This window comes from Marmota marmota, unplaced genomic scaffold (genome assembly GCF_001458135.2).
Source record: "Marmota marmota marmota unplaced genomic scaffold, marMar, whole genome shotgun sequence".
Lineage (NCBI taxonomy): Eukaryota > Metazoa > Chordata > Mammalia > Rodentia > Sciuridae > Marmota > Marmota marmota.
Window position 1 is genome coordinate 6,030,920 of NW_026000305.1, and position 11,264 is coordinate 6,042,183.

At 33.0% G+C, this 11,264-nt stretch overlaps 1 protein-coding gene across 1 annotated transcript in view; it reads left to right on the plus strand.

Annotated features, from left to right (window-relative positions):
- Window positions 1-11,264, plus strand: part of Brwd3 (bromodomain and WD repeat domain containing 3) — a 124,831-nt gene that overhangs the window by 10,030 nt on the left and 103,537 nt on the right. The window contains exons 2-4 of the mRNA XM_048797288.1: window positions 2,608-2,758; window positions 5,084-5,182; window positions 10,740-10,804. Of these exons, the coding sequence (XP_048653245.1) occupies window positions 2,608-2,758; window positions 5,084-5,182; window positions 10,740-10,804 (315 nt within the window). The remainder of the gene's footprint in view (window positions 1-2,607; window positions 2,759-5,083; window positions 5,183-10,739; window positions 10,805-11,264) is intronic.

The window sequence follows — 11,264 nt, forward strand, 5'->3', positions numbered from 1 at the left end:
TTAACTCACAGTCCTCCTGCCTCAGCCTCTTGAGCCACAGGAATTATAGGATGCACCACCATGCCTGGCTTATAAAAATTTTTGAAAAGTAACTATTCAGTATTCACAGTTCTTTTTTAAAAATATTTTTAGTTGTAGATGGACAAAATACCTTTGTTTTATTTATTCATTTTTATTTGGTGCTGAGGATTGAATCCAGTGCCTCACCCGTGCCAGTCAAGCACTCTCCCACTAAGCCACAGTAGAACCCCAGACTCTGTACACAGTTCTTATGTCTGAAAAGATCATCTTAAAATAACTCTATTTTTATTAAGAAATAAATGGATTCCAGTAAACATTAACTACCACTTCTAAAACCCCAAATTTGATTTGGAAGGAACATTGTAAGAACTGCATTGATAAAGTGTGGAAGCATGTCAGTGTTTAAGGAGAAGTTAGTATGCTTAAAGTCAAAATATTGTTATTGCCATTCTTTTCGTAGACTCTGTATTTCTTTAGTACTACCAATAATGACATTTTTATTGATTTTACAGAAAAGTTGTTTTTGAGACTGCTTAGAAATTCAACAGTTCTCTGTCGTGTAAATATCAAACTTGTGAAATTTATTTGCTGGTTTATCATACAAATAAAGTTCTAATTAGAGAAACTGAGGATATGGCCAAATGCTACAGTGCTCACCTAGCATGTACAAGGTTCTGTATTTGATCCCCAGTCTGTGTACACACACATAAACACAAAGATTGCTATATATGTTGTATTTATATGGTATTTAGTTAAGCTTTTGTATAACAAGTTTTATATAACTGTTGAGTTGGTCAGGGGATGAAAAAAAGAAAATTGTCAATAAAAGATATCTAGTAGCATCCTGTATAAAGCCCTGGTATATCATTTACTTGATCAAAAAATAATGGCTGATATCAGAAGCCTGGTTTTTCTAAGACAGTATTGGGAAAAGCATAGCTGTTATAAATAGTAATATGCAGTACCTTAAAGCTGTTTTCCCCATTCAGAAACTGTATATATTTTAATATTACTAACTATATATGTATGCACATGATAGGAAAAGCCCTATATTGTGTTAAGTTTTGAGAAATAATTGAAAGATTTTGTTTGATACTTTGTCTCAACCCATAAGCTAAAACTAGTAGATGTAACCTCGTTGCTATTCTTCCTGAGCTTTATGACAGTTGCTTGGGCCCTACCTATTTTAGTAATTTTTTTTCCTTGAGGAGCTTATGAGTGATATTTTACAAAAGGAAATAACTCCAAAAATAATAATCTTAATAGAATCACTTATATTCCCAGAATTCTGAATACATATATTCTAGTTCTTTAACCTATATTTCCTAAGACAAAAAAGGCACTGAAATTTTTCCCTTAGAAATTCTTATAACATTGATTATAGGTAGACTTTACTTTGATATTCATTCATTCATTGATTTGTTCAACAAATATGTATTCTTTATGCAAGGGACTTTCTCAGTACTAGGAATATGGCAGTGAACAAAAGACAAAATATCTTTTCTCACAGTGATCACCAGTGATGATTTATAAAATTTTTCTTTTGTGTTTTACTGTTCTTGACCTGTTAATGTATGTCCTTTGCAATATATATATATATATGAAGTACATATAAAAAATGGCATTCTAGCCAGAAGTGGACCTATGTCAACATGAGAGTATGGATGCTCTTTGTAGCTAACAATCTTATTTTCTGTTTACTGTTTTCATAATTAGGTATTTATGAAACCTTTCAAGGATTTGAGCATTAGCTTAGATTTAAAAATTGTTTCTTTATTGATTAGTTCCTATTTTATGTGTTTGCTCATGTTCTGACATTTACTTGCAATTAAAAAAATTGAGTCTAAGTTACAAGTCATGTTCGTTACGTGGATTCTTTTTCTAGAGTGTGGTATTTATAAAATCATTAATTAGATTCCCTTTTAGAAACAAATGAACTTACATAGGAAAACTAATTCTACTTTATTGTATAAATGTGTTACCTTAATTATAAAGGGACTTGGGTGAGATTTGATGCAAGTAATATCTTTCAATTTTGTTCTTATCATTTGTATAGAATCCAGCGTTTCTAATTCTTGATAAGTTCAATATCAGTACTGAGTAAATCAAGTAACAGTGTTTACACATTGCTTTTCTTTGGCATGGATACTTTTGCTGCTTTGTAACACATATTTTGTGAAAGTAACAGCTAAGCATATAAGTTTATACAGATATATTAAAGTAAGTTAGAGTGCCATCTCATTTAAATGTTGTCATATCATTCTTTTTTTAAAAGAATTTAACATTTTTTTTTTTTTTTCATTTGTTTTTATGTGGTGCTGAGGATCAAATCCAGTGCCTCACCCATGCTAGGCAAGTGCTCTACCAATGAGCCACAACCCCAGCCCTGTCATATCATTTAAATGTGCTTATTTTGTGGCTGTTTTCTTAATTTAGTTCAAGCACTAAATGTTTAAAATTTTATTTTACTCATTTCATATTTAAAACCATACTTTGCTCCATGATGGAAATGGTAAGAGACTCAATTAATGTTTGTAAGCCAAAAATGTTATGTTTTTCCTCTTGTGTTTAATTTCTCTGTTTTAGGTGGCAGCCAATGCACACATTCCTCCAGACTACCTCCTTAAAATTTGTGAGCGGATTGGTCCCTTACTAGATAAGGAGATCCCTCAGAGTGTTCCTGGGGTACAAACATTACTAGGTGTTGGTCGGCAGTCTCTGTTACGGGATGCCAAAGGTAAGATTTTCATATATTAGAACTTTGTTATTAGAGGAAGGAGTAAAGAGAATAAATGTTCTCTTGTTTTTGATAAATACTCATTTTCTTCTAGATTTTGTTATCTTGTCCATATTGTTTTTACTTTCTTAGTGTACAAGTAAATTTTTAGAGGTCTATAAAGAAACCCTTTGTGTCAATCTGAATATTAGAGAAAAAGAATATAAAATAAAGTATGTTAATACCCAATTCAGGTCTTCATAATTTATATACAAACAGATACAAAAATTGTGGTATATATGTGTATAAAGAATTGTAATGCAAAAAAAAGTACATGTATAAAGGCAAAAAAAATGAATATCCTTACCTTAGATTAAGTAGAGGAAAGTGAAAGGAGGGGAAGGCAGGGGATGTGGGGATAAGAAAAATAGTAGAATGAAACAGACATTATTACTTTATGTATATATGTGACTGTATGACCAGTATGATTCTATAATATGTATACTCAGAAAAATGAGAAATTATATTCCATCTATGTATGATATATCAAAGTATATAAATGCATTCTTCTGTCATGTATAACTAATTAAAACAAATAAAAAATTTAAAAAAAGAAGAAGAAAAGTACCCCCTCTCAAAAAAAAAAAAAAGAATATAAAACCCCTTTATAATTTTGAAATAGAAATCTCAAAGGTTACTGCTGTGATTACAATAGTATAAATGTTTAAAAATTATTTTCTTATTTTATAATGTTTTTCTCTTTATTAGTCTTAATAATATAGTCTAATCTTATTGTTCATTTCATGACAAATAAATGAATATTAGATATAAATTTTTCATAATTGAAAATATTTAAACCAAAAATATTAATCACTGGTGACTGTCAAATACTGGTTTCTCTATTTTGCTATTTTTCAGTTTTTATAGACTTTTTTCCAACATGGAACCCCCAAATGTAAAACATATAAAGTGGAATTTTCTAACATAAAAATGTGAAATTAGCCTGACATGGTGATGAATGCCTATGAGCCCAGTCATATGGGACGATGAAGCAGGTGGATCACAAGTTTAATCTAACCTGGCAACTTAGCAAGACCTATTGTAAAAATTAAAATAAATAAATAAGATAAAAATGAACTGGGGATGTAGCTCAGTGGTAAAGTCAAATCCTGGGTTAAATCCTAGTACCAAAAAAAAAAAAGTAAAACTGGGCATTAAGAATACCTCTTAGAATAATAACTACTTCTGGGCAAGCAACCAGTTTATTTGTATGTATTGTTTTATTAGCATACTGTTTTTAAAGATCTAGTTCGTTAAGATAGTTACATGGTTGTGGCTCAGCGGTAGAGCGCTTGCCTAGCATGTGCAAGGCTCTGAGTTTGATCCTCAGCACCACATAAAAATAAATAAATAAATTAAAGGTATTGTGTCCAACTACAACTAAAAAATAAATATTTTAAAAAAGAGATAGTTGCATAAATGATGCCAGATTTTATTTTATTTTGGTACCAGGGTCACTTGACCATTGAGCCATATCCTCCACCACTTTTTATTTTTTATGTTGAGACAGGATCTCCCTAAGTTTTGCTAAGTTGTTGAAGCTGGCTTTGAACTTGAGGTCCTCCTGCTTCATCCTCCCAACCTGCTGGGATTATAGTCATTCACCACCGTACTTGGCTGATGCAGATTTTAAGCATCTCATTTTATAATTGCAATTCTTTCATTGAGTTAATTTGGAAGCTTTTAAGAGTACTCATATATTTTTGTTTCTCAGTCTGATTATTAGGAATATTTAGATTTTTTTCAAATTTTTAACATAAACTTAAGAGACAAAAATGATGACTATTTATAGTTAGTATTCATCTGATATGCTGTGTTACCTCTTATGGCACAACTTGTAAGTACTCAATAATATGAGCTTGCACAACGTGTAAGTGTGCCTGAATTTTCTGTGGAAAATTTGTACAAAGATTTGATCAGATCTTTGCTTATACAGTGTCATGAGTAGGCATGTATAAGCCTAAAGATCAAGAAGAAAAATGTAAACCAAATTTTTTTTCATCTGCGACACAGTTGCATAAGATTTAAATGTACATAAAAGAAGTTTTAGTTTGAAAGAAATGCAGAAATACAATATCCTGGGATTATTATGTGAAGGTATTGTGTTTACTAGTTATGATTTAGTTTAAGAAATGTTTAAATATATGAATACCATTTTGTTGTGACTTTAATAGGGCAACATATATTCCAAGAAATGAAATTGAAATCAGATATGTGCCTCAGAGGCACAAAGGAAAAGAAAAATACTGCTGTATTCCTTGACTAACTTTTAGTCTTTTTACACAGACTGTAAGAGTACACTATGGAATGGGTCTGCTTTTGCAGCTCTACATAGAGGCAGACCTCCAGAACTACCTGTAAATTATGTGAAACCTCCAAATGTGGGTGAGTAATTATCCCCTTGAGTTATAAACATGTTCTTGATTCATTCTTTCTTGAACTTATTAGAAAGGCAAAAATGTTTATAAAAATTAAATTTGAAGTATAAATAAACTGGTTATGTTTCTAAGGAGTTTGTTAGTCTGGATTTTAAGTCATTTTTAGTTAAAACAAAATATAACCATGTTTTTTTTTTTTTTGGTAAAAGGTAACTTTTTTTCATTTCATTTCTTTCTTGGCAAAAACATTTCTTTTAAAAAATATAGTACAGATGTTTTTATCCCTGTGATTGTCTGTGTGCTGGATTTCCCAGAAGTTTTTACTTTTCCCAAAAGTTTCCCAAAACTTATCCCTTCTGATTGCTTTCACAAGGAAACAAAAGTATATTCTGCTTATATCTGTTTGCCAAACTTGTAATGATGTTTATGTGTCTTATTAAGAAAAAAAGTCACTCTTCCCAGTTCTACTTTACTTCAATTTACATCTCCCATTCAAATTACTATTGGGACATCTCTGGCCAGAACATTTTGAAGAAATAGTTGTGGTTCCCAAGGAGATTTAGGCACAAAATCATTTATATGATTAGCTCTCACAACACATTTGCCAAACAAGGTGTTGGATGAACTGCCATTCTGTTTCTCTGTTTTCTCCCTCTTCAAAAATTATATAGTTTTTATAGTGCATAGTGTTATAGAGTATGTATTAAAATTTTAAAGGACTGAATTTCAGATTGAAAAATCAGAGTACTTTTTTTTAAGCTGGCGTGGTGGTGCATGACTGTAATGCCAGCTATTCTAGAGACTGAGGCAGGAAGATCACAAGTTTTAATTCAGCCTGGACAACTTAGTTGAGACCCTGTCAGGAAATAAGAAATAAAAAGGACTGGGGATGTAGCCCACTGGTAAAGTGTACAGGTTTCAATGCCTGGTATAAAGAAAAAAAAAATAGAATACTTTTTTACAAAAGGATACTATTATATACAATAAGTTTATAAGAATGTATTTACCTCCAGACATTAAATAAGTTAGTGTTAGAAATTATTTTAAAATAAATTTAGACCACAGCTGGGCATGGTGGTGCATGCCTGTAATCTCAGCAACCCTGGGGGTTGAGACAGAAGGATTATGAGTTCAAGGCCAGCTTCAGTGACTTAGCAAGACCCTGATTCTAAACAAACAAACAAATAAATAAATAAGGCTAGAAATGTGGCTTATTGGTAAAGTGATCCTGGATTAAATCCCCAGTACCAAAAAACAAATAAATAAGTAAAATAAATAAAACTATTTAAATCAGGTGTGGTAATGCACACCTATAATTCCAGTGACTTGGGAGGCTAAGGCAGGAGGGCAGCAAAAGTATAAGGCCAGCCCGAGCAAGTTGGTAAGACCCTGTCTCAAAAACAAAATAAAATAAAACAAAACAAAAACAAACAACCCCCCCACCACCACAAAACAAAAAACGGACTGGGATTGTAGCTTAGAGGGAATGCACTCCAGGGTTCAGTACCCCGCCTAGTACCCCCCCAAAAAAAGATATTTATGCAAATTCATTGGTTAAAGAACATTCACAAGACATATTAAGGGAAATTTGATACTTTCAATTGTACCGCTAGCAATAGTTTTTAATAGTCTGAACGTTAATTGGCAAAATACATTACTGGGTTGGGTTTAATTGGATGTAACATTGCTAACATTTTTTTTTCACTTTAAAGGGTACTTTGTTTACCTCACCAGAATTCTTCAATGTGCACTTTCCCTTAAACCACTTAAAACTTCATAATTTATTGCACTGAATTGAGACAATTTCCATCTATTTATTTTTGCTAACAATATATATTTTTAGCCATACTATTCAATGTTATTTTTCCTAGTGTGTTATACTTCTTTAGTGGTCACATGTGAAGAGCAGAAGAGCAGACTTAAAAGTATTTTCAGGCTTTTAAAATCTTCTCTAACCTTCCATCTTGTTTCCTTTTTCTTTTTTAAAAATATCTTTAGTTGTAGATGGACACAATATCTTTATTTTGTTCATGTAGTTTTATATGGTGCTGGGGATCAAACTCAGTGGCTCACATGTGCTAGGCAAGTGTTCTACCACTGAACTACAACCAGCAGCTCCTCCTTTTTCTTTTAACTAAGCATGCTCTTTCAAATTTATGCTGGTTTTGTATAGTAAGATTTTTACACTGACTTGAATCAGTTTGTTATACTTTTAGTAATTGCTTAGGAATTGTTGTATTCCTGGTATTGCTCTCAAATTCTTAAAATCTGCTATGTTATTTGGGAAGGGCTTTTAGAATAGAGGTAATTCAAGGTAGTACATAGTAGTGAACCATACCTAAGTTTAAGAGAATTGGAATGCAGAGCCTGATTGAAAACTCAGAGGATTAAAAAAAAAAAAACCCTCAGGATTACTAAGATAGTAATCAAGATAAATATGAAATTTGCTTTTGACTTTGTGATTTGAGGCAGGTTTTTCATTGTGGGGTACAGTCTACACAGAACTTAATTAGGTAGGTAAGTCTTATAATAAAAGTTTTATCAAAGAATCTTAGAACTAGAGAAAACTATACCAACATTTTGCTGAAAAACAGGGTTCAGGGGCTGGGGATATGGCTCAAGCCGTAGCGCTCTCGTCTGGAATGCGTGCGGCCCAGGTTCGATCCTCAGCACCACATACAAACAAAGATGTTGTGTCCGCTGAAAACTAAAAAATAAAATATTAAAATTCTCTCACTCTCTCTAAAAAAAAAAAAAGAAAAAGAAAAACAGGGTTCAGTGAAGTTAGTTTTACAATAATAGGAAAATATTGAATAAATATAGGAATACTTTGCCTTTTCATATGCTAAATTACATTGTTATTCATGTTATGGGTACCATAACTCAAGTAATTTGATCTTGGAAACCTTCCCCCAGAATAACTGAAGATTCCGAATGTTTAGGAACATTCTGATTTAGGAAACTGTTGGTAAACCCTTCTGTTTATAGCAGGGAAGCCTAAAGCCAAGAGTAGTCATGTAATTGGAATAAGATATATTGCTTGCTTTCAAATCTACTTCTATTTTTATATCATGTTCATGGTCAGATGGTACTATACTTTCTTGCTCTAATATATCCATACTTACAGATCTATAAAGGTAGAGGTTTGGGTGTATTGAACTCATTCATTTTTTAATTGATTGATTGATTAGTACAGGGAATTCCAGGGGTGTGAGCCACATCCTCAGACCTTTTATAAACATTTATTTTTATTTTGAGACAAGATCTTACTAAGTTGCTTAGGGCTGACCTCAGACTTGCAGTCCTCTTGCTTCAACCTCCCAAGTTGCTGGGATTATGCATATAACACCTTGCCCAGCTTACTTTTATTTTTTAAAGTCAAATATATTAAGGTATAATTAATAAAATTCTCCCTTGTTAAGTGGGTAGTTCAAGGAGTTTTTGCAATGTATACATTTGTATGAACACTGACACACGAAAAATACAGAATATTACTATCACTTCCTTAATATCCTTCCCACAAATTCTGAAAATCATTAATATTTTTTTTTCTGTGACTGTATTTCACCTTATTTAGAATGTCTTCTAAGTTAAATTGTATAGAATATAATCTTTTTGTTAGTCTGATTTCATATGAACCAGTGCTTTTAAGATTCATGCATGCAATTTCATTTATCAATAGTTTGATCCTTATTACAAAATAATATTCCATTGTTTGGATATATTGTTATCTGTTCATTTTTCAGTTGATGGACATTCACATTGTTTTTACATTTTGGCTATTATGAATAAAGCTACTCCTAACATTATTGTGCAGATCTTTTCATGAATTCTGGGGCATGAATATCTAAGTAGTAGAAATTTTAGATTATATGGTGAGTACAGGTTTAGCTTTGTAAGAAACTGCCAAACTGAACAGTGGCTGTCCTGTTCTGTGTTCCCACTAACAATATATGAGATTTCCAGTTGCTTCATATTCTCACTACCTTCTGATACTGTCAGTTGTTATCTTATTATGTGTATATTTGCCAATCTGTGTGTCTTCTTTAGTGAGGTGTTTTAGTCAGCTTTTTTGCTGCTGTGACCAAAAGACCAGACAATAACAATTTTAAGGAGGAAAAGTTTATTTTAGGGCTCACAGTTCAAGAATTCTTAATCCATGGACAGCCCACTCCATTCCTTGGGGCCTGATGTGAGGCAGAACATCATGATTACAGTGTGTAATAGAGGAAAGCAACTGGGAACTTGGCACCAGGAAGGAGAGAGAGAGTTCTCTCACCAAGGATAAAATATAAGACACATCCCCCAATGACCTACCTCCTCTTATCATACCCTGTCTACAGTCACCACTCTGTTGATCCCTGTCAGGGGATTAATGCACTGATTAAGACTCTTATATCCCAGTCATTTCACTCTAAACTTTCTTGCATTGGCTCACACATTAACTTTTGTGGGACACTTCATATCTGAATCATAACATGAAGTACTTGTTTATATCTTTTAAACCCCTTATTCTTTTGCATTAATGGGGATGAACCTAGCGCCTCCAGCATAAGCATGATAGGCAAAAACAAAGGTATATCCCTAGCTCTTTAAAACAAATTGAGACAAGGGTCTCACTAAGTTATCATGGCTGTCCTTCAACCTGTGATCCTCTTGCTTCAGTCTCCCAAGTAGCTAAGATTATAGGTGTGCACCAACAGGCCTGCTGCTTTTTGCCTATTTAAAAAAAAAATGATTTATTTTTCTTATTGTTGGGTTTGGAGTTTTTAAATACAGTTTGTGTACAAGTTCTTTGTATTTTGCATATATTTCGTCCCAGCTATGGCTGTCTTGGTTTTTATTTTAACGTACTGGGGATTAAATTGGGGCAGTTTATCACTGAGCTATATCACCAGCACTTTTTTTATTTTTATTTTTTGGATAGCAGGGATCGAACTTGGGGGCATTTGACCACAGAGTGACATCTCCATCCCTGTTTTCTACATTATTTGGAGACAGGTCTCACTGAGTTGCTTAGCATTTTGCTTTTGCTGAGTCTGGCTTTGAACTTGTGATCCTCCTGCTTCAGCCTCCTGAGCTGCTGGGATTACATGTGTGTATCACTGTGCGGAACTGTCTTTACATTTTTTTTTAAAGAGAGAAAAAGAGAGAGAGAGAGAGAGATTTTTTAATATTTATTTTTTAGTTTTCGGTGGACACAACATCTTTATTTTAAATATTTTTATGTGGTGCGGAGGATTGAACCCAGTGCCCCGCGCATGCCAGGTGAGCGCATTACTGCTTGAGCCACATCCCTAGCCCCCTGTATTTACATTTTTAACTGTCTTTAAAAGAAGAAGTTTTTTATGAAGTCCTGTTTATAAATTTTATCATAAAATTTATGCTTTTGGTGTCCTAGGAAATCTTTGCCTAACACAGGATAACAAGGATTTTATCTTATATATTCTTTTAGAAGTTTTGTTTTAAATTTGGATTTTTGGTACTTTTTGAGTTAATTTTTATATTAGATTTATGGTTTAGGTGAGTTCATTTTTTTGCGTGTGGATATGCAAATGTGTTAGAACCATTTGTGGAAAATACCATTCTTTCCCCTTGCCAAGGATTACCTTGCCGCGTGATAGACCATGTATGTATTGCCTATTTCTGCACTTTATCCTATGTGAGTTTCCTAACTTTTGTCTCATTTAAAAAAATGTTTTGACTTTTTTTTTTTGTACTGGGCATTGAACTCAGGGACATTTAACCACTGAGCCACATCCCAGCCCTATTTTGTATTTTATTTAGAGACAGGGTCTCACTGAATTGCTTATTAGCACCTTGCTGTTGCTGTGGCTGGCTCCTGCCTTAGCCTCTTAAACCGCTGGGATTACAGGTGTGCACCACTGCACCAAGCTATGTTGAATTATTTATTCCAAAATTCCCATTCTCTGTGTGGTTAATCTGCCTGTTGTTTAGTAATTTAATGAAATGCAGGAGAGGGAGCCTGGAGAAAGAATTTGTGAGTTAATTCTTAGATCTCATTCTCCAAACTAACTATTGTAGTACTTTAAATATATGTGTGTGTGTGTGTGTGTGTATACATATAT